This window comes from Aspergillus brunneoviolaceus (genome assembly GCF_003184695.1).
Source record: "Aspergillus brunneoviolaceus CBS 621.78 unplaced genomic scaffold BO95scaffold_24, whole genome shotgun sequence".
Lineage (NCBI taxonomy): Eukaryota > Fungi > Ascomycota > Eurotiomycetes > Eurotiales > Aspergillaceae > Aspergillus > Aspergillus brunneoviolaceus.
The window spans coordinates 394,483-415,831 of record NW_020290754.1 but is presented as its reverse complement, the minus strand read 5'-3'; the positions used below and the strand labels follow the sequence as shown (position 1 = coordinate 415,831).

Below are 21,349 nucleotides of genomic sequence, written 5' to 3'. Positions count from 1 at the left end.
GTCCTAGTTCGAGTGAAGAGATTGTGATAGATTTCACCTTCTATGGTCAGCAAAAAGTACAAGTCATATCTCTCTCTTACTGTACGGGCTCATGAATCTCAAGCTTGCTCTGAAGAACTACTAAGAACTACTCGAAATATGATCACAACTACGCTGGAGTGACTGTATGATCCATCTATGATGATGGCCAACACACCTCGGGTAGTTCAGCGGTGAACAAATCTCCAACTGAGTATGTTGTGAATGGATGGTCAGCCCAAGTACCTCCCTGTAGGAGAAGTACTTATAGGTATCGTCTCGGTATTGACTAGTAATACTCATTACAGAATGGAAGCTGGTCGCCCCACTACCTAGTAGTACCAAACCGAGGAAAACAAGGGAAACAACCAATGGTTGGTGGAACGGGATCTTGCAGCACCAGCACTGAGCTGCCCACCACCTGTGGCACTGCTGCTTTCTTTCCCCAAACCAGGTAAGACATCACATGGTCACGGGATGGAGGGTCTCCCTTCAATTCTGATTACTCACAGCTGGGTTATCCCAGAGTCGATAAGCCGGTCGGCGCTGATTATTGATTTGTTATCCTCCTCAATCCTCGTCATAGCATTGCATGCCTCTACATATATGTATCTCGTATAGCAGTAGTATCGTCCATATTTGAAGGTTGCAAGCGTGTACGAAACCCGACCCAGTAGCAGAGAGAGGCCTATGCGTCGATCAGTGAATATCACCTCCCCGGATTGTTCAGCCTTGTCCAGCCTTGTCTTGCCCAACAGTGTACTGACTGGTACACGGTACAGTACGCACTCTTCCTACTTACTGTATATACTCATGTCCGCCCAAGTCAACATTGCTCAGTACATCAGATTTGCTCAACGACTGAGTCGGCATTCTCATATCACCGGTATAAAATTATGAGCTTAATTATTGTACTCGCCTGAAGCGGTCCGACCAAGTACTTTACGTACGAGAGAAGGAAAAAAAAACCCGTGCTTAGCGCCTAGCATGAGTCTTCGCATCGGCCACGGCTGGAGCCACTTGGTCCGCTTCCGAGCGCCCGCCCAAGCCAAGCCGCCAATACCTCCGAATTGGCAAATTCCCCAAGGTCCGTCATAACTAAGACTTTGTGTGCATTAATAATGTCCAGTGTCGGCACCCGGAACTCAGCTCGTCCGCTCCCAGTTTCCGCTGACGCCGAACTCCGTGCAAGTGAAGCTCAGTCAGCGGGTATCCCTAACTAGCTACGGAGTAGTTAAGTGGTTCCATCCTGAGAACGGTGCAGTGAATCGGATCCATGATTCCAACTGGTTTTATTGCCAAAACCGGCTCACCACCAAGGTTCAGCGCCGCGGCCTAGATCCGAATCCGTTGAAAGACCCTTCGGTCGGCCTTACTGACTAATGGAGACTCTCAAACTAAGGGATTGACCCGCCCTGATGATCCAGGGTGCCTGCCAAGTACAGCATAGCAGCAGGAGAGACAAGCTTGTTTCTCGTGAGAAGTACTTGTTGTGATTTGGGATAGCTTCATTAAGTTCTGGTCCTTAGTTATCATTTGATGATTTATAAATCATTAAAAGGAGCATCTTTCCTCCAGGGCCAGGAAATTGACCGAGGACTTGTCTCCTACTGATGACGTCATGCTAGCGTTAGCTGCTATTGTTAAACCACCCCCCACTTTCGTTACACTGTGCTCCTTTGTCCGAGGATTTGCGTTCTCCCATTCTAGACTCAAAGATCCCAGAACTCTTGGATCGGTGTTTACTGGGTACGTTAGGTAGAGAAACCCCCACACAATTGATTGATTGACATGCCCTCGAGCCAATCACGCCATGCCTCTCACCCAGGAGGAGGATGAGATCTTGTTTACGTCAATCTTCAATGCAACCAAAAGCCCGTACACAATTGATTCTTGAGAAATCCACTTCCCTACTCCTCTTGTCTCGCAACACATAGCTTTAGTCTTTCTGTATAATCAGTACTCACCCTCAATATGTTTGCACCGCTCCCTCGCGTCGCTCCTGCCTCCACTTTGCGAAGTAATATCAATTTTGCGTTGCGACAGCTTCCCAGCGCCTCAGCCTCGGTGCCGGTACTGCCCACAAGATGTTATTCTTCATCCACATCGGCAAAAAAAGAGATCACGCTGCTCCAGGATAAGAAGAATGGATTCGGGTTTGCACGGTCAAACCCCAGACCACCCAAACCGAGGACCAAGGGTGTTACCGAAATCAGGGGCCCATACTATACTGTATGCCGGTTATCCAGCCTTAGTCCTTAGCATATCTGGAGTGTCGTGTGCTTCTAAGGACCCATAAGGAGCTGATTAGAAGTACAGGCCATGGGGAAACGATACCTAGCAGATGTGCTGGAGACGTGAGCCGCTCGACCGTGTAGGCATTGGAGAGATTTTGCTGCTGACAACTACCACCAAAAGCATGGGAACACATGTGGACGGCTTGAAGTTTGCAGGAGGTAATCAGCTCCAGCTACTCAGCTTGCTCCTGGACGATAGAGGCTAAGCCAGTCAAATAGGGTCATTCTCTCTTTTCCCAGAAAGGCCTTTGAAGGAGTTAATTGATCTCGCTCACGACCACGGAGTCTATGTCTCCACAGTAAGCCGGGATAGATGATACTGTTGTCTTCCTGGAAGCTAGCTAAACACTCCTTAGGGCGGTTGGGCTGAGCATCTACTCACTCATCCCGATGCAAACGCCGTGTTTGATAAGTACCTTCGCAAGTGCAAGGACCTTGGGTGCGTATACTCCCAAGTAAACAAGCCCAGTTACCTCGTCTCTGCAACACATCTGATCCATTCTCTCTACTCTAGGTTCGATGTCATCGAGCTCTCATCGGGCTTCTTATCCATCCCCGAAGACGACTGGCTCCGCCTCGTTGACAAGGTCCACTCCTACAAGCTGAAAGCGAAGCCCGAGTTAGGGATTCAGTTCGGTGCCGGGGGCGACACCCCCGCGGCAGGGCTGGAAGCTATAGGCACGTCTGATCCGTCGAAGTTGGTGAACCTGGGCCGGAAATTCCTCGACGCAGGCGTCGAGCGCTTGATGATCGAGTCGGAGGGCATCACCGAGAATGTGGGATCGTGGCGGACCGATGTGGTATCGAAGATCATGAAAGAGCTTCCCTCGGAAGGCGTCATGTTCGAGGCAGCAGACCCGAAGGTCTTCAACTGGTACATTCGAGAATTCGGCATTGATGTCAACTTGTTTGTCGACCACAGTCAGATTGTGCAGTTATCGTGTTTGCGCCATGGGATTTGGGGCACGGCCGACACTTGGGGAAAGATTGTCTCTTTCCGACCTGAGTAATGAGTGTCATGTGAGGTTGGTGGCGTGGCCAATCAGGGTATTGACATAGTAGTAGTAGTCAAATTGAACTAATGTACGTGCATCTGGTCGGGATCATTGTCCTGGTGCAAATTGTACTTGGACGTCTCCATTAGTGGGAGATTTCCAGCTCGGAGGTAAAGGAGAAGTTGATCGGGGGGAGCGCACGTCATTACCCGATGCAGTCAAGTTCGCATCGTGCAGCTGAGTCATGCACGGAAAGATCCATCTCCCCCCTCTTCTCTCCGTCTGGTTCAATGCTCCTCTCCTCCGCCGAACCCCCCCCAACTTTCCCAACTTTCCACCGCAAATCGGGGAAAACAAAAAGGCAATGCTGCCTGTGGTGTCGATCTCGCTTCACAGCAAGCTTTCACGCGTCCCACTGGTTCTGAGGATTGCCCGAGCTAGCGAACAGGAGATGTTGCACGCCACTATTGACTAGTTTAGTTTGGGTTTCCAGCTTAAGCCCATCGCTAGCCGATCTAATTAGCTAGCCTACTGCTTACGCTTAGAGCCTAGAAGGATCCTCACCTTTTTTTCTACCTGCCTGCCTGCCTGCCTTGCATCCTTTCTTTAGCGCCATCTCGCGCCCTCGACGGCTCGATTCAAGCTCCTCTGAATACATGCTTCATTATGCCGCGGGCAAGCACGGCTCCCGGTGCTCGACTCCGGTGCAGGAGAGCTTGCGATAGTTGCAAGCGACGGAAGCAGAAATGCAACGGAGAGCAGCCATGTACAATCTGCGTCCAACGTCGCAAAGAATCCGAATGTCATTTCTCCGACAAGCCCGCCCGCTTGCTCAAGCCAAGCAACACCCCCAAAGAGACCATGCTTCTCAGCGAACACCTCGTCCCAACCCCGCAGCGGCAGACGGCCATGGACCGACTTCTGAACTCGCTCGAAGACCGTAGTGCAACATTGGAACAACAGGTGGCGGACGATAAGGATGGCACAGCGCCGGTGCCAAAGGTGGCTAGGCTTTTGCGTGACGGACAGGGAAAGTTCATGTACATTGGTGATTCTGCAAGCTTATCCTTCTTGCAGAGCGTCCGTCGCATCGTCTCCTCGTCGATCGGCCGCTGTGATTTCACGGAAGATAACTCGCGACATTCAATGCTGGAGGCTTTCCAAAATAGTTCTTCGACACAGACAGGGCCCTTGATCGCCCCTCCCAGCAACGAGGAGGCCCAGCGGTTGGCGCGTCAATACGTTCTTGCTACCAGCCCACTGCTAGACCTTTTTGATCTCAACGAATTTCACCCGCGCCTTGCCAACTGGGTGGGAAACCCTACTGGTGACGAAGACACGGTCAGCTCGATCTTCTACCTGGTGCTCGCAATTGGCGCACAGGTGTCAGACACCAACCAGACCCTGGCAGAACAATACTTCATCAGTGGACGTCAATTAGCGTTCTCTGCATTCACCGAAACCCCCAGTATCTACACTATTCAATCCTATGTCTTGATATCCATGTACATGCTAGGTGCGTGTCGGCGCAATGGCGCCTTCATGAACCTTGGCATCGCGCTCCGGGCGGCATATGCGGTTGGTATCCATAGGAAAGATGCCAATTCGCTGTTCTGCACTCGGGAGCGACGGGCCCGCGAGCGCGTCTGGAAGAGTCTTCGTATGATGGACCTTTACCTCAGTGCCTCTTTAGGACGGCCGCCGGCTACCTTGGACTTCGATTATGACCTTCGCGACGATGGTCTTCCGGCGGATCAACAGCGTCTCGAACCCGAAGAACAATTATCTATGACCGTCGTTTCTTTGTGCCGCATCTTCGAACGGATTTTGACCGAAGTCTATATGCGGCAGGTAGTATCGCTCACCGTGGCTGATGCTATCTCGAACCAACATCGAACCTGGGTCCGTAACCTGCCTATGTTTCTGCAGGTGCAGACAGAACGGCTAGAATCAAAGAATCTAGAAGAAACCTTAGCCGCAGCGCATGTATTCGGGTCGTACTACTGGTCGATCATTCTTCTGACTCGTCCGTTTCTTGTTTTTCGGGTCTCGCAGTATGTGCGAAGTAAATCTGATTCTACAAGCTCCGGCGACACCAGGACCACCAATTCTCGGATCGCACTCTTTGCCGATGCATGCGTCTACTCAGCCTTACGAGGTCTCAACATTGTGGATGGTCTTGCTCGTTACAGCAATCTCCCTCGCCGGTTGCCCTTCCTGATTAACTCCGTCTTCAACTCAGCTGTGGTGCTAGGCGCAGCATTCTTTGCAGACTACGACAACCTACTCCCGTTGGAGGAGGGGATGGAAAAGGCCGAACGATTTCTTGGCTTGTTCGTGCCGCATGATCCTCATGCATGTCGCTTCTACCAGATCATCAAGTATCTCCGCGCGGCGGTGGCCGAGTATGTCCGTCGACGAAATCGTCAGTGGATGGAGCGCCGTAGTCGTCAAGTGGACCAGCTTTTCGGCCAGGTCGGCACTTCGGATGAGCCCTCGGCCGCAGCAGATGCCAATACTCCGTCAAGCCGACGCGGCGATCCAGCAGCCGTCCTGTCACCGCTCTCTCCCGAGAAAGTGGCCGGGGGACCAACACTACCTCATCCCTCCAACATGACTACGGCCACCACCGCGGCTCCAGGCCAAGTGGATAACGACATTTGGGAGACCCTGTATGGCACCCAGGGCGCACCTCCTCTTCCATACGATACGGCCGTTTCGACGCTCACCACGACGGGGATTCCCATTGGCTCATCCCCCGGCGGGACCATCCCGTCTGGCGCTTTGCCTTCTGAGGTCCCGGGTGGCCATACGCCGCTGTCTGATGTGATTATGCCGGACAATGGCCTTCTGTATATGGCTGAGGATCTTCCCGTGTTTGGTCTCTGGGAAGACGCCTAGATTTGGGGAGGTTATCTTTTTCGGTGTACACCTTATCGAATGTACACGTTCGCCATCACTTTTACCACCTGTCTCTTGGGACAGGTTATTTACGACATCTTCATGAACATAGCATGCCCGACTCCCATCTTCTGGCGTTTTTGGATCTGGAACCTGGCGTTCAGACGATTAGCTTGGGGTCGATTCCATGTATATCCTCTTTATTTTTACTTCTGTCTGTACATACCTACCTTCATGCAGATAGCGAATCCATGCATTTACATAGAGGCACCGTCTCCTCCTGTTTGGAATATCATGTGATATTAAAACAGCGTCAGGCTCGGCTGTAGGTCCATTGGAGCCCTGATGCTGGCTCCATACAATCTAATCCCAACAGCAACAGCCAACCCTGCGAGCCTTTAGGGGCAGAAATCACAAGACAAGACATCTGAGAACGACACAAACGCCACGCCTCCACCCAGTCTTCCACTCTATACAGCGAATTGTATATCGTATACAAGCCCCCCCAACAAAGCCCAATCCCCGCATTCACCCCCTTCGCAACTCTCTATCATTCCCACCACACCCCACAATCAACCCCTTCCCCCCTGACCCCACAACCTAACCCAAGAAAGAAAGAAAGAAACCTCCCTAATGCGTAGCCCCAAAATCATCCACGGAAATCCCCACCACCTCCGCATGCCACACACTGCCCCCATCCGCGGTCAAGAAGCCGCGAGGACTACTCGTCGCGCCCACCAAAGACAAGGTCTGCCCGAACAGCGGGTCAGCCTCGCTGAGGACGATGGTAATATTGGTCCAGCCTAGCATGCAGGAGCTCATCAGCTATCTGGGAAGTCACCTTTTTTTTCGCCCTGGAGCATAGAAGAAAGGAAAGAGAGGAGAGAGGAGAACAGGGCAAGAGCAGGCAAGGCAAGGGACGCACTATAGCCCGGCAACGAGCCGCAGGTGCCCGACCCGGTGTAGCATTCGTCGGCGGAGTAGAGGTACTGCAGGGGTTTGGTGAGGGGGTCGGTCTGCTGGGAGACGAGGGTGTCGGCGATGCGGACGGATTGGTGGACTTGGTTCTGATTTTGGACGGTGACTGTTTCTCTTGGGTGAGCTCCGATGGTTGGAGGGTGGTGGTCAGTTCGGAGGCATTTCGTTGCTCTCTCTCGCTGACGCAGGCCAAACGTGTAGATGGAAAAGGTGGGTCGGGTCAACTGACTCTCGAAATCGACCGGCGCATCCTTCGCCACGGGGACGTACGGCTGCGCAACTTGGCCGGCTAGTATGGGTTCCATTCACTTAGCCATCTACTCTCTGGGATTCTGCAGAGACACATAGAGAAACGGGCCAGGGACACTCACCCGAAGTATACGTACTAGCAGCCACGCACCACTCCTCCGCTCCAGCCGAACAGCCCCTACGTTCCACACAAACCACACGCCATATCAGCGTCTCTCCACACATACACTTCTCGCCTCATCTTAACAACAGTATACACACCGGGACAGAAATCCCGGCAATACAATATCGTAGACACAGGGACAGAAATCCCAGCAACACCATACCATAGATACACTGCAGAACCGAAAAGTAAACATACTGGGACTTCTGGTCCGGCGACCAATTGAACAACGGCTGATAGAGACTGTTGCTCGCGTCGCCCTGCGTGGCGGACACCCCGATCCAGATGGAGGTCCAGACCTCGTCGCGGGGGTCCTTCACCGTCGTCCCTTGGGGGACTCCGGGCGCGGCGATCGAGTATGTGGCCTTGGTGATCTGGCCGTGGGCCGGGGGGCCCAAGTAGAAGCCGTATCCGAAGGTCCATGAGTCGGGGCTGTAGGCGGCGATGCTGCCGAGGGCGAGGGCGAGGGTGATGTATGTGTAGCGCATCTTGCTTTTCTTCTTCTTCTTCTTCTTCTTCTTCTTCTTCTTCTGTCGTTGTTGTCGTTGTTGTCGTTGTCGATCTTGCGATTGCTAGCAATCGGACAGGAGTGGAGTGAATTGGCGTGGTTCAAAAAAGAAAACATGGAGTGAGATACAGTTGCAAAGCACCAGAAATGAATGACAATGACACTTTACAAGAACGGAAATTCAGCGAATGAGAGTCGGCTTGTTGATCAACAGCCTTCTCGAAAAACCGGATGGCGCCCAAAGTTAATAGGGCAAGTCAAGCAGCTCAGCTGTAGTTGCTACGGATAATAAACTCAAGTCATTTGGGTATTGTCGTCAGGGACTCGGGTGCAGCTGCAGGTGTCACCACTGTCAGATTTAAGCTCTGTCTTGAAATGTCTTAAATCGAAACATGACTCCAAAATTGTTCAACTTCTCCGGAGGGCATGTAATTCTAAAGACCTCCACTATATCTTCTTTTTATGGGCTCACGTGGCCCTCCGATCTCATGTAAACCCCTGAATGTGATGGTCGTGTCGCAATTCAGGTAGCAGAGACAAGATACCTGATGTATATAGCATTGAAAGCAGAACCAGTCTTTGAAACGTCTATGTATGGAAAGAAAGCTAAGAAAACTAAGTGATGACCAGAACCAGACTTGTTTACTTATAGTTATGGTTATCGGCGGGAACGCCACACGGGAAGACGGCAGATCGGCCAGGTCAAGCATCTGCCACTGACTGACGGATATGCCGCCTACCGTACCATACAATAGATCAATCATCTCAAGTCGTTGGTAGATGAACAATATTCCATATTCTGTCGGACCACAACCTATATGTACCGTACATGAATGGCAAAGATGGTAGCGTGGCAAGGGAGAAACCAGATTAGGGTGCCCATGGGGGGTAGCCACGAATCAGACTTTCGCGGAAAACAGCAAACCACATTTGCGAAGACAATATCAAGTCAATGGAAAAGGAAAATGGGATAGGGAACGCAGCACCTCCAATCAAACAAGCAGAGACACAGACCATAACACAGGGCCAAATAGCACGATCATGAAAACAGGTGGGAGAAGAGTAAAGGGAACCAGAATCATATATAGAGAAAGGCGGTTGGTTGGTCGAGCGATCAGTCTTTATCTCTCGAGCGGGCAACTGCTGTTCACACATTAAACAGAATTGTCCTCTAAAAGACAACTGACTGACATCGAGCGTCCAAAATTACATATAGAGTCCGGCACCGGGGTACGAGACGAAAATTCTAAGAAAGCGGTGTGAGGGAGGCGAGAGTCGAAACATCGCTTCTGAACTCATTGCATATATCTGACGGACCAAGCCACGTCCCATACGCGTAGTAGCGGTGGGAGTCGCAGAAAAGAGGGAATTAGATAAAAGCGGCATCGTCTATGCGCGATGTGCATGCCATTCCCGCCAGCAAGAAAGAGCAGCGTGGTTGTATAGGAATGCCGCCAAGAAGAAAAGTGTATGTACATATCCGGATCAGAACCCGAACGGATTGGTAGGTGCTAGAAAGTAGTGTACTGGTCAGAAATCTGTAAGTGTGGGGTCATTGTTGAAGGCTGAACTTACTAGCTTGCGCAAGGTTGGCTCGGAGGCCTGTCGGCTGCGGGGCCAGCTTCTTAGGAGCGTCATGCTTCACACCGAATCGGATGGGAGGGGCGGGGCCAGTCTTCTGGGGCTGCAGTGGTGTAGCAGTCGGCTGGTGAGGGATAGGTGGCAATGGCGGAGCTGGTCCACTGTATGGCATACTGCTGAAACCGTTCATGCCAGTGGGTTGAGGCTGCAAAGGCGGCGGCAGGACCGAATTGATGCCTGTCTGCATTGGCTGCTGCGGCTGTGGCTGGAAACCCCCAAACCCGGTCGGTTGCGGTGCCAAGCCAGGATAGCCAGTCTGCTGCTGCTGCTGCTGGATTCCAAATTGCGATTGCGGCTGGAACCCGGTTGGCTGCGGCATCAGCCCGTTCTGGAGTTGAGCTTGCGGCATGAATCCGGTCGGTTGAGGCTGTTGCAGGGATGGCTGGAACCGTTGTTGATTCAGCTCGGCCAAGCTTTGACCCGGCGGGGCAATCTGCGGGCCCGATTGAGGAACCCCAGTCAGCTGAGGCTGCAGTGTAGGGAGCCCAAATGAGCTCGGCTGCTGAGGGAAATTTTGAGGGGCTGAGAGAGGTCGTTGAGGCGGGGGTGGGAGCAACGAATTGCCTCCCAGTGGGGTTTGTGGCGCTTGTGGACGCTGTCTTGCAGCCGACTGGAACCCGGTTACCTGAGGATTGAAGGCTTGAGCGGCCTGTGGCTGTCCGAGCTGTGCGAAGAAACTAGGTGAAGCACCCGTCGCCTGCGGCTGTAGTTGGGGTGCAGGCACAGCAGTGGGCTGAGGTTGGATGGTAGGCTGAGGCTGAATCGTATGCTGAGGTTGAATGGTAGGTTGAGGTTGAATGGCCGGTGGCGCTGCGGGCGGCGACTGAGGCGCAGGCGCGGGGGCAGGCGCCGGGGTGGGTTGAAGGGGAGCCTGAAGTAAAGAGAGCTCTGCCATTGCACCTGTAAGCGGTTGTGCAGCCGGAGGTTGGCTCGTAGTCGGTGTAGACGCAGCCGGAGGGGGGCTTGATGTAGTCGCCGGCGCAGCGGGAGCAGCAGTGGTGGGAGCCTGTTTGGGTTGCTTGACTTCCCAGGCATCGTCGTCGAAGCCCTTTTGCACTGATGGTTCCGGCGCAGTTGCAGAGGCAGGCGGAGTGTCACTGCGCTCGGCAGGCTTCGAGCCATCCTTCTGCTCGAAGGCCTTCGGGTCAACCACATCGCTTGCTGGCGTATTAGGTGCAGGTCTGCCTTTCCGAGTGTTATTGCGCAGCATCCCCCCAGGACCAGAGAAAAGGCCGCCAGCCCCTTCCTCGTCGATGACTTCCTCGCCTCCGAAGCTGACGTTACGCAGTTTAGACTTGGCACCTGTCCGGCCAAACATGTTGTCCAAGTAGCGCATTACCCGCAGGATATCGCCCTCCTTCAATCCAAGGGTGCGCAGGACTTCGGGGGTGATGTCCGGAAGGATTCCCTCATCCATGGAGTCCTTGATGAAGTTCTGTGAATACCGTTCACATTGATGAGGGCCAACACCGGCCTTCAGGAAGAAGTCGAACCAATCGTAGTCAGACTGCTGGAAAGAAGCACCATTCTGCTTGCCGTCAGACGAGCTTCGAGTCTTTTCGGGCTCAATGCGCTGAGAACGGCGCTTGATGTCAGACAAAGGCTTGTCTTCGTCCAGAGAGGCTCCAGTCAGCTTTTCGACGTATTCCAGGTCTTCTACCGACATCTTCATGATGGGCACGGCAATCTTGATCCCATTCTGTTTGTGCAAGTGAATTTTACCGTCCATCAACCCGATGAACTGGGCCTCAACGGTGAAAGTCTTCGTGCGGTCGGTCCATTGTCTAACCTTCGTAGGATCGGGTTCTGTGCAACTTGGTCAATCGTAGACACATTGGTACGGACAAGTCAGGACTTACTCGATTTGTGGCTAGATTTGCTGTCCCGTTTCTGGCGCTAGAGCAATATTAGCATCTCTTCCTTCTTTAGAATGGTGCCATGGCGTGCACGAAACATACCTCCGGACTTCGCATATCCGCCGCCATCGAGTCGGTTTTCGATTTCCGGGACGCCTCCTTTGTGAGACGTGCTTCTTCCATGCGGTTCTTCTCCACTGTGGACAAGCCTGGTTCAGCACCCCCCGGTGGCGGGCTGGTGACGGTACCTGTAATCTCGATGTAACTACTCGGAACCACACCCTCCTTGCCGTTCTTGAGACGGCGCACCATCCACCACTCTTCCGACTTGCTGTCATCGAGAACAATGACATCGTCGCCCACTGCCACCGTCACCTCGTCATCGCCCTGCGCCATGAAGTCATACAAAATCTGGCCCTTCTTCTGACCTCCGCTGGTGCCGGCGGCAATGACCTCCCGGAGTCCTTCGGCGCGGTATGCACCCGAAATCTCTCCGAGGGCGGAAACAATCTCACGAGCTGTATCTTTCGCTCCAGCATGGAAATCAATACTCTTGCTGGGGCGAATAAGATCCACGAAGACGTGCTTGCCCTCGATAGAGTAGTGGGTCAGCTTGTCCGCCGTCCACTCCTGCACTGCACCATCTTCTTCTGGCGAGATGAAGATAGTTCCCGTTGCAACATTGATACCCAAAGTCGTGGGCATCTTCTTTCGCTTGCCCATGACCTCGACCATCTCGTTGATAGTATAAATATGGTAACCCGACGGGGAACGCGGAGTAGGATGGCCCACTCTGTTGTAGGGAGGAGATTCCTTCACGTGGCCCTCGCTATCATTGCTTCGGAGCGATACATGTCGGGGCTGAACGGGCTCGCGAGGCGACTCTACGCGCACAGGCGATGAGATGAATTCTGATGGGGGACGCTGCGGAAGAGCCGGGGGCGGCGGCGAAGGTTCCCTGCGATAGTCCTCCTCGGGTTCGTATGTCGGACGCGCCGGCTGAGGTGGCGGAGGTACAGTGCGGGGTGGTTCAGACTCGACGGGGGAGGCGTGTTGCTGGTGGATGATATTGGCAATGGCAGCAGCAGCAGGGTTCTGCACGGTGTCGATTGGCGAAGGGGCGCGAGCCTCGTTCACCTCATCCGCGGTCACGACCGGTCGCTGCGGAAGCGTGGGAGGCGCGGGTTCAGGTTCAGGTTCATATTCCGGTTCCGGTTCATATTCATCCGGTACATGCGATGGGGCCGAAGGGGCAGCAGCGTGGCCTGCATCTTCCACGATCTCGATATAGTTTGCGGGGGCGAAGCCAAAATCTCCATTGACACCCACTAGCGTCCAGTCGGGATCGGAGGTGTCATACACAATCAAGTCAGCATCTTCGGAGAAAGAGACCTCTTCGTCTGTCTGGCGCGTGTAGTCGTAGAGTGCCTTGGCTGTGTGCGTAGGTTGAGCCTGTGAGTCGGGAATGAGAGCGTCAGCCATCAATACGGTTCATACCGGACAGTGTGTTGTCGCGCCTTCCACCGCACCCGCTCTACCCCTGAAGGCGAGAACACCCGGATAACGGGAATCGTTCGCATAGCCGATGAAAGAACACCCAGGGATTGGCGGAATTATCGGCATGGACTATCGAGCCAGGGAATGAGAGCTTACCTCCTCGACGTAGTTGTTCGGAACGAGACCTTCGGGCTCATCCTCATCGTCGCGATCGGCCTTCTTCTTGGCCTTCCACCAACTGTCCTCCTCACTTTTTTCTAGAATACAGAGCAGATCGCCTTCGCGAAGCTCTAATTCTCCTGCCCCTTGGGGTTCATAGTCGTAAATCACCGTGTAGACGCCGAGGAAACCCATGGTGGGTTGTCGTCAAGGTTGAAAGGTTGAATGGAGCCGGGGAGGGGGCTGGGGAGGGGGGAGGAGGAGGGGGGGGAAATGGGGGTGTGCTGCGGCCGCAGCGGGCAGCGTCAGGTGGGAAGTAAGATAAAGAAGTGAAAGGTGGAAGAGGGAGAAAAGGTTAAGAGAGAGGAAGGGGAGGAAGAAGGCAGAGGAGAAAGGTGAAGGAAGAATTAGAAGGGTTAGATTTGTGGTGGTAGTGGTGGTGACTGTGGAGGTCAAGGTAACGGAGGGTGCATTCGGACAGTTGGTGGTGGTGGTGGTGAACAGGTACGTAACTGGTCCGAGTGGAGGGATCCAGGCTAGCCTTGGCACTAAATTAGTTGTTGCGATACTCACGCAGTTACTCACTCCGTACAATCACTTCTCCATCATTGATGGCCTGAGGCCTAAGGCACAAACAGGAACCGGTTACGTTTTCGTTCCCACGTTTGACAACCTTAGAAGATGTCAGGAGTAAAGGTGAGGGAATCCCAATGGGAAAAAAAACAAAGAATCAGTACATTGCATATAAAATGCACATTACCACTGAATATGCCCCTCCAGAGGGAAATAACCGTGTCATATCAGCGCTACAAGCAAGCCCAATGATGCCATCGTCGTCAACCCCTGACTGCCGCCCAGCCTGTTTGGGCATTCGTCTGGAAGAATTCTTTCCATGACGTCTCCACATTTTATTAACTTCCTTTACAATTGGGCTCCTTTCAGGCTTGCCTCGGCTTAAGATAATTGTACGCCTTCGTTACATCGTATCGGAAGCTTCGTTGCCATGCAGATAAATTTATCCTTCGTTCGGTGCTATCAACTATGCAAGAGGCTATGGATATAGGGCTAGAACTGTACAACCAGCATTAGTAACCACGAAGGTGCTGCTGGGAGGCGAAAAAAACATAACGAACAAGAAAACAATGACCAGAAAAGGTCTGTTGAGCAGACGGGAACCACAAAATGTGATGGACAATCACAACTCGTCTTTGAATACCTCCTCGCTCCCCGTTTCGGAGGCATCTGACTCCGACGATGGTCGTTTCTCTGGCTCGTCCGACTTTTCGGACGGTTCTTCTGCAGCACCCTCTGCGGTTGCTGCCTTCGAGTCTGCAGCCTCATTGCCTGGCTTGTCTAGCTTATACTGATCATCGCTGGGGCCAAACGAGGTCACGTGTACCGAGGGCCCTTGATCATCTTCCACCTGCGCCTGTTCGGGCTCCTCCAGAAGCACATTTAAGTGACGCTCGCCGTTGACTGTGATCAATTCTAGCTTCCAGTCCTTGCCTTCCGCCATCTCGTCCACGCCTTTTTTCAGATCCTCCAACTTGTCCGGGTCAATGTCGTACTTCAGCAGCTCTTCGCGAGTCCTTTGGTACACTTGTCCATTCTCACGCTTGGCCACGATATCCACCTTTGCTTCGCCCGCCGACGCAACTCGGCCTTTCTCAATCTTCTTGCCTTCCGAACCGACTAATCTCTGCGCCCCAACTTCGATGTCACCCACAACTGGGAAGGGCTCCTGCGTCAGGCCGGCATCCTCGGCGTGCTCCTGGGCGATGAGGGCCTCCCGTAACGCTTTCCAGTCGGATACCTGATCCGGCGTGAGGATCTGCCGGCACTCAATCTCGTGAATCTCATCCTGTTGGGGTGGAAGGAACACGGCATCGTTGCACAGCCGGGGCGTGTAGATGATCATCAAGTACGAGCAGGTAGCTGTTTCCTTGATCCAGCCGATACGGTCTGTCGACTGGGGATGACAGTGAAACTGGACCTCAATCTTGCGACGTCGTCCCGTCAGATCACATCGTGTGCCACCATCCAGGCGCTGGACGAGGTAGCGAGATCCGCCTTTAGTTTGGAGTTCCGCAACATCAGTGGTACTAGCGGTCGCCTTCTTGTGCGTAGATTCTCCCGTATGTGCGAAGTCATCCTCTTCCTCGGCACCTTTCCCACCACCCAGTGGGAATCGGCCCAAAACAAACGACTGCGTCGTGGGATCCTCCATGGGTGGGTAATTAGGCACCCCGCTGCCCGACGGGAGAGCGTGAAATTGCTTGACCTTCTCCTTGTAGCAGAACGAGTAGGACCACCAGCCGGAGATATAGTACATGCACTTTCCTTCCATCTCGCGCAGTAGCTCCAGACCACGGTCCGTGGCCCGCGCCAGCTCCTTTCGCTCGTCAGCTTCGGCTGTGTCGTTCCCCGTCCCATTGACCCGCTCGTCAAGCTGCACCTGCGGTATTTGGCAAAGGTATCGCTGGTCCCCGAGAATCATCTCTTCTAGGGTATAATCTCCAGTGTCGAGGCTATCGGGAGATTCATCTTGTTGATCGAAGTCAGGGTTGTTCAATCCGAGATAGACCTGCGAGCGTTTCTGCCCCGAGATTCCTTCTTGTGAGTTCTCGAAGGAGGAAAGACTGCTGTGGCCTTCAAGAAGCTCCCGAGCCTGGGGTTCTAGGACGTATTCGTCGGGGAAAAGGACCTGGAACTATAATGTGAATATGGACAATTAGTAGGCAGGTTTGGGAGTTCGGGGCCGAGGAAGGAGCGTCAGGAAGCGCACCTGGGGGAAGGCTAGGAGGTCATCGTGGACACTGAACGACTTTTTGCTAGCCCCTACAGTTGAGCTAGCACCTGCCAGAACGAGTAGTGAAGTGAGAATGCGATTCTGGCGGGCCATCTTGAGTTTGATGGAGCTCTATAGAAATGACTTTTGGTAGGTTGGCCCGAGTCTCGGAGCGTCGCATGCGACGATCTGGCCTTATCGGGGATGATGGAGATTGAGGCTTCGGATTGCGGCGATGGGTTGAAAAGTAACAGGCAAGTAAGTTCAGTCACATAGTACAGTTCGTCAGCGTTGACTATTGGCAGGAAGCCGACACTGATGATCGTAGCGCTGCTATCAGCATTGCCATAGCATCATCGCTTGTGCCAGTTGGAAGATGGAGCCCCGAGGGCGGGCGACGGGGGGTCTTATCTTATCAGCACGTGCCTACTCATGGATACAGCATTCGGTACAGCTACGCTACAGTAACAGATCGGATTGTAGCTACCAATATTGTGTATGTCTATGTATAAAGACACAAAGTAGGATGAAACAGGTGAATGTCCTTTCTCACTTGAATCGGAATTATGGCATATTTCGACTATTCAAGTACGCCTCAATTCCTTACTCACCCATCACTCATCACAGGATAGTTAGTTAAACCAGCCCCTGAGTAAAGCCTGAGTCATCCGCCAAGCGCCGACATCCGTTGCTGACGGCAATCTTTGTAATTCGGGGCGAGTCCATGGTTTGCTGCTTGTCAATTCTTTGAGATCCCATCTCCAGCCAATCCTCGTATCGGTGGATCAGTCCAGCGACTCCAGCCAATTTCCTTTTCCTATTATTCTTACCCCCCCGTGCGCAGGACCGCATGGGGCGTTGCTTACTCGACCGATTACAAGAATTGACTAACAGAGTATTTATTAGGTCAAACAGCTTTTTTGCTTTCCAGGAAGATTCTATACTGTTCGCAACTGTACCGACCAAACCCGTATATAAAGCCCATTGCACTATCCCCCACATGAGAGTCTTACTTTCTTTTTGCATCGGCATCATTGCTATACTATACACTGCTACTTACCACTACCACTTCAATTTTCGAAACTTGATACCTTCTACTATACTGACTGACCACTCCACCACCACCAACACTACCACCATCATCACCACCACAACCCCAACCCTGATAATCCCACCCACCTCCAAAATGACCCTCCCGCGCAGCATCCGCCAAGTCTTCCTGGCGATCGAGCAAGCCGAGGGCGCGGGCGCGCGGGTGCGGCGCTCGATCGGCACGGCGAAGCTGCGGCACCTGAGCCCGTTCCTGATGCTGGACCACTTCACGATCGGGAAAGGGGCGGGGTTCCCGGACCACCCGCACCGGGGCCAGGAGACGATCACCTACCTGCTGTCGGGCGGGGTGGACCACGAGGACTTCGCGGGGAACCGGGGCACGATCGGACCGGGCGACCTGCAGTTCATGACGGCGGGCAAGGGCATCATGCACGCGGAGATGCCGCACGAGGACACGGACGGCTCGCCCAACGTCGGCATGCAGCTGTGGGTCGACCTCCCCAAGGACCTCAAGTACTGCGAGCCGCGCTACCGCGACCTGCGCAGCGCCGAGATCCCCCTCGCCACCACGGACGCCGGCCGCGTCACCGTCAAGGTCATCTCGGGCCAGTCGCATGGCGTCGACTCCGTGCGTGACCTCGCCTACACCCCCGTCTGGTTGCTGGACATCGCCATCCGGCCCGGCGGCCGCGTGCGCCAGGCGCTGCCGCTCGGCTGGAACGCCTTCGCCTACACGCTCAAGGGCGCCACCGTCTTTGGGTCTGGCGATCAGACCCGCAACGTCAAGGAGTTTCACAATGTCGTGTTCGAGCAGCAGGGCGAGTTCGTCGAGGCCTCCGTGCCGGACAATGCCGACGAGGAGGGCCGCTTCTTGCTCGTCGCCGGCCAGCCCCTCGATCAGAAGGTCGTCCAGTACGGTCCCTTCGTCGTCACGAGTGAGGAGGAGGTCTACCAGGCCATGATGGATTTCCGGACCGCGTCGAATGGGTTCGAGAAGTCGCGCGGCTGGGAGAGTGAGATTGGGAAGAGAATGGCTTTTTAGAGAACCGATTTCCATTTTGATGTATTGTACTTGATAGCAACTTGGCGTTGGGGGTGTTTCGGTAGCATTAGGGTTTGATCTAATTGAGCTTCTTTCTATGGATTTATGCTTTTGGTTTCATGGCAATGTAGTATCACAACGTAAAATTTCAGGTATAGATTTTGATACAGAGGAGTGACTGAGTTGATTCAAGAATATAGATGGGAAAGGCGGGTTGCAGGACACGGGCACAAGGGATATCGTGTCTGCTCATCGTCAGGCGCACTATACGAATCTTGGCCATTCAAAACGCCTTGGTACACCTCCATACATCTCATCACACATGACTGCTTACTCTGAGCATGCAGTCTCCATTCTGTTGCTCGGTGCCGTGCCAACTGCAGGCGCGTCATCAACTATTCTATTTGGCAAAGTGCAAGTCATATGCCAGCCACTTGCGAGCCAAGATGCCCGGCACATCCAGACCAGGGGTACCGTAAGTCAGTGGGGCGTAGAACACGAAGCCGTAAATGGTGGCGGCCAGAATCACCAGAGTGGCAACCCAGCCCGCAATCAGAGACTTCTGTCCGAGACGCTCCGACGCCGTCACAAAGTGGGTGATCCGAGCGGTTGCCTTAGACTTGCCGGTCGAGTCATCCTCCAGAGGGACAGACTTCACAACTGAGATGGGCTCCAAGTTGAAGATGAACTCAATCAGAGCACCGGCAACGAGGGCGGAGGCAAGGTGAGCAGGAAGATAGTGGTGCAAGAAACGCTGTCGACCCATCAGCCAGAAAGGGAAATAATGGGCCGCCCAGCAGAGAAACAGGAAGCCAGTGCTGTTATACAAGCGCGAACGCGCACCCACGCCCCAGACTGCGAATCGTTAGTACTCAGCATGTATATGATAAGGCAAGATGACTCACTCTCTTCCACGGCATCGACACCACGTCGAAGAGACAGTTGGTCGGCACCGATGACACCCGCGAAGACGGCCAAGAGACTGCTCGCAATCCACCAGCCGATCGGGTTACCCAAAAAGTAGATTTGCTCCCGGGTATCGTTCTTGGTCCAGAAACTGACACCACGGAGAAGGAAGGGCCACTGGAAAGGTTCGCTGGCGTAGGGATGGCTGGAAGTAAGAGCGTTGTTGTGATGGAACATGGCGCGCTGCAGCTCGAGATACTTGCGGAAGAAAGACAGATGCTTGACCTGACGCTCTTCCTTCACGAGACGTGGACTGCCCTCTTCCAGAGACTCGATGGAGTCGATGAACCAGAGGTTGCTGGTCTGAAGAATATTTTTGTTGCCATTAATTTCGGCCTGTTTGAAAGCCCACTCCGGCAGAGGCGTCGTGTGCGTCCACATAGCCACGCGAGTGGGCACATGAACCAGCTTGAAGTGACTCGAAAGAGTGCGAAACTCCTGCTGGGGCTTGGCATTCTCGATCTTGATCTCGAAGAGTGTGTCATTGTGGCGCTCGCCGTTGGCGAGTTCTTGGGAGACGGTAGTGAACTCCTGGTTGGTCGGATAGTAAGGCGACGCCACATCGTGGGTGAGCAACACTGAGTCTGTGCCCAAATGACGGAGCTGAACAACATCGCCATTCCGTACAGGATGTCCGGTGGTGTCAGTGACGTCGAAAGGAACCGTGGGAATGATCTGCCAGTGGTTGTTGGTGTCATTGTAAGGGTAACCAGTAACCTGCTGGCCCTGGCTGGAAATACGTCCATCATCATAGCGAAGCGGGTATGTTTCCAGGTGGCTGTGCAAGAAAACCTTGGTATCCTTGTGTCTGATAGTGATGCTGTCATAGTATTGAATGCCGATGGAGTCCGCAGTCAGGGCATTGTCGCTGAGAGTCTCCTGGAATTCCGGAGTCATGAAGTCGTCACCAGGACCGGAGCGGTTCAAAATGGTGAAGTGAACCTGAAACCAGAACAGATAGAAAAAGAACGGAACGACGACTAGTGCGAAAGCGCGAGCAGCGAAGTGCTGGCTCCAGCGGAACATGCTGAGAGAGCCGCCAGGTCGGCGGATGTCCAACAAATTCCACAGGTCGACCAAGACCGCAGATCCGATGGTGACGAAAGTAAAGACACCAACGTACTTGGTGGAGATCACGCAGCTTAGAGACACACCGGTCAAGAGAAGCCATTTCCACCACTTGCGGCCGAACGGCTGATGACGCAGCTTGTAGAAGCGGACATAGCACAGGACACTCAAAGCCATGGCCAAAACCAAACTGGCATCCAGGAGAATCAGGCGATCCTCTCCAATGTGTGCATTGTCAAACAGGACGAGACCTGCCGACAAGACACAGGCTGGTAGTGAATAACCGGACTCCCACATGATGAGAAACACCACGGGCACGGTCAGAGCACCGAGGGTAGCCGGCATAGCACGAAGGGCAACATAGGGGACATTGTGGTCGATGTAAGAATCGCCGATGTTGTCGAACAAAAAGTGGCCATCATAGCCGATCAGCCATCCCACAAAAGCGAAAAGAAGCTTGCCGAATGGGGGGTGAACATCGAAGAAGTACGTGCGCTGGAGGTAATACGAGGCGAACTGGATAACGACAGGTGTTCGGTTAGAAGTGGCCCACAAACTCAATTCCCTGCAAAACATCTCGACTTACCTTTCCAAAATGCACCTCATCGAAGACAACTTCGTTGGGATACGAGATCTTGTAGAATCGGGTGATGAATGCCAGGACGGTCAGAACGGCAATGGCCAGCCAATAGCTCCATTCTGACTGGGGACGAGGCGCTTTGGTAGAAGAAAAAGGAGACGAGTAATTGTCCGCAGGCACGGGGGTACTCTCCTTCTTGCCACCTCTCTTGCGAAGAGAGGGCGAAGGGGAAGACATAATTAAAGGAAGAGGGGGTAGCTAGTAGGAAAGAAACGAATGAATGAGAGACGGCTCTATATACTGGATTAGAGGAGACCAAAACAACAGGTCAGCACGTTGAACAAGCAGAAGGGCAAGTCATCCCAGTGGACGTACTTACAAGGGAGAAAGAGAAAGATCAAGAAGAGAGCATATTCAAATTGGCTCACAATCTCGTAATATACCAAGTCGCTTCAGCCGCAGCAGTCGAGGGGAGGGGGGCGTTTAAGTCGACTGATGGGGGCGGATTGCGTGTCTTTCCCAATGACCGCGCGGAACGGAAGAACCTGAAGCACAGATCCGAAACACTCCCTACACGTAAGCTTTATTTA

The 21,349-nt window shown here is 53.4% G+C and overlaps 6 protein-coding genes across 6 annotated transcripts; 3 read left to right on the top strand and 3 right to left on the bottom strand.

The window, feature by feature from the left end:
• Window positions 1-247: 247 nt before the first annotated feature.
• BO95DRAFT_452237 (phosphosulfolactate synthase) lies at window positions 248-3,325 on the top strand (the record flags this gene model as incomplete). Its single annotated transcript, XM_025588133.1, has 7 exons — window positions 248-260; window positions 1,407-1,446; window positions 2,106-2,250; window positions 2,338-2,375; window positions 2,437-2,474; window positions 2,535-2,614; window positions 2,672-3,325. 7 exons carry the CDS (start codon window positions 248-250, stop codon window positions 3,323-3,325), a joined length of 1,008 nt encoding a protein of 335 aa, XP_025443518.1.
• A 301-nt stretch (window positions 3,326-3,626) lies between these two features.
• BO95DRAFT_441668 (putative C6 transcription factor) lies at window positions 3,627-6,478 on the top strand. The gene has a single exon (XM_025586231.1). The coding sequence runs from the start codon at window positions 3,977-3,979 to the stop codon at window positions 6,209-6,211; it is 2,235 nt and encodes a 744-aa protein (XP_025443517.1). The 5' UTR covers window positions 3,627-3,976; the 3' UTR covers window positions 6,212-6,478.
• A 324-nt stretch (window positions 6,479-6,802) lies between these two features.
• BO95DRAFT_513485 (uncharacterized protein) lies at window positions 6,803-8,089 on the bottom strand (the record flags this gene model as incomplete). Its single annotated transcript, XM_025591609.1, has 5 exons — window positions 6,803-7,014; window positions 7,137-7,295; window positions 7,374-7,478; window positions 7,576-7,616; window positions 7,800-8,089. The coding sequence occupies 5 exons, from the start codon at window positions 8,087-8,089 to the stop codon at window positions 6,842-6,844; spliced, it is 768 nt and encodes a 255-aa protein (XP_025443516.1). The 3' UTR covers window positions 6,803-6,841.
• Window positions 8,090-9,599: 1,510 nt separating this feature from the next.
• Window positions 9,600-16,403, bottom strand: BO95DRAFT_472688 (cytoskeletal protein-binding protein SLA1). The gene is made up of 10 exons (XM_025589671.1): window positions 16,048-16,403; window positions 14,568-15,972; window positions 12,013-13,006; window positions 11,709-11,871; window positions 11,610-11,646; window positions 11,219-11,556; window positions 11,132-11,185; window positions 11,046-11,107; window positions 10,972-11,024; window positions 9,600-10,935 (listed from the first exon to the last, which is right to left on the bottom strand). Exons 1-10 carry the CDS (start codon window positions 16,162-16,164, stop codon window positions 9,662-9,664), a joined length of 4,497 nt encoding a protein of 1,498 aa, XP_025443515.1. The 5' UTR covers window positions 16,165-16,403; the 3' UTR covers window positions 9,600-9,661.
• A 401-nt stretch (window positions 16,404-16,804) lies between these two features.
• Window positions 16,805-18,247, top strand: BO95DRAFT_441664 (pirin family protein). The gene has a single exon (XM_025586230.1). It carries the CDS (start codon window positions 17,237-17,239, stop codon window positions 18,143-18,145), a length of 909 nt encoding a protein of 302 aa, XP_025443514.1. The 5' UTR covers window positions 16,805-17,236; the 3' UTR covers window positions 18,146-18,247.
• Window positions 18,248-18,254: 7 nt separating this feature from the next.
• pmt4 (dolichyl-phosphate-mannose-protein mannosyltransferase) lies at window positions 18,255-21,259 on the bottom strand. Its single transcript, XM_025586229.1, has 4 exons — window positions 21,139-21,259; window positions 20,766-21,059; window positions 19,051-20,695; window positions 18,255-19,000 (listed from the first exon to the last, which is right to left on the bottom strand). The coding sequence occupies exons 2-4, from the start codon at window positions 20,994-20,996 to the stop codon at window positions 18,546-18,548; spliced, it is 2,331 nt and encodes a 776-aa protein (XP_025443513.1). The 5' UTR covers window positions 20,997-21,059; window positions 21,139-21,259; the 3' UTR covers window positions 18,255-18,545.
• Window positions 21,260-21,349: the final 90 nt, after the last annotated feature.

Excerpts from the sequence above, each read along its gene's own strand:
- BO95DRAFT_441664 (XM_025586230.1), top strand. The coding sequence starts at position 17,237 with ATGACCCTCCCGCGCAGCATCCGCCAAGTCTTCCTGGCGATCGAGCAA.
- BO95DRAFT_472688 (XM_025589671.1), bottom strand. The coding sequence starts at position 16,164 with ATGGCCCGCCAGAATCGCATTCTCACTTCACTACTCGTTCTGGCAGGT. Across the intron at positions 11,557-11,609 it reads CAAATCTAGCCACAAATCGA|AACCCGATCCTACGAAGGTT; the intron begins GTAAGTCCTGAC and ends CAAGTTGCACAG. Across the intron at positions 11,186-11,218 it reads ACTTCTTCCTGAAGGCCGGT|AACTTCATCAAGGACTCCAT; the intron begins GTTGGCCCTCAT and ends CGGTATTCACAG.
- pmt4 (XM_025586229.1), bottom strand. The coding sequence starts at position 20,996 with ATGTCTTCCCCTTCGCCCTCTCTTCGCAAGAGAGGTGGCAAGAAGGAG. Across the intron at positions 20,696-20,765 it reads ATGAGGTGCATTTTGGAAAG|TTCGCCTCGTATTACCTCCA; the intron begins GTAAGTCGAGAT and ends GTCGTTATCCAG. Across the intron at positions 19,001-19,050 it reads TGTCGATGCCGTGGAAGAGA|TCTGGGGCGTGGGTGCGCGT; the intron begins GTGAGTCATCTT and ends AACGATTCGCAG.
- BO95DRAFT_441668 (XM_025586231.1), top strand. The coding sequence starts at position 3,977 with ATGCCGCGGGCAAGCACGGCTCCCGGTGCTCGACTCCGGTGCAGGAGA.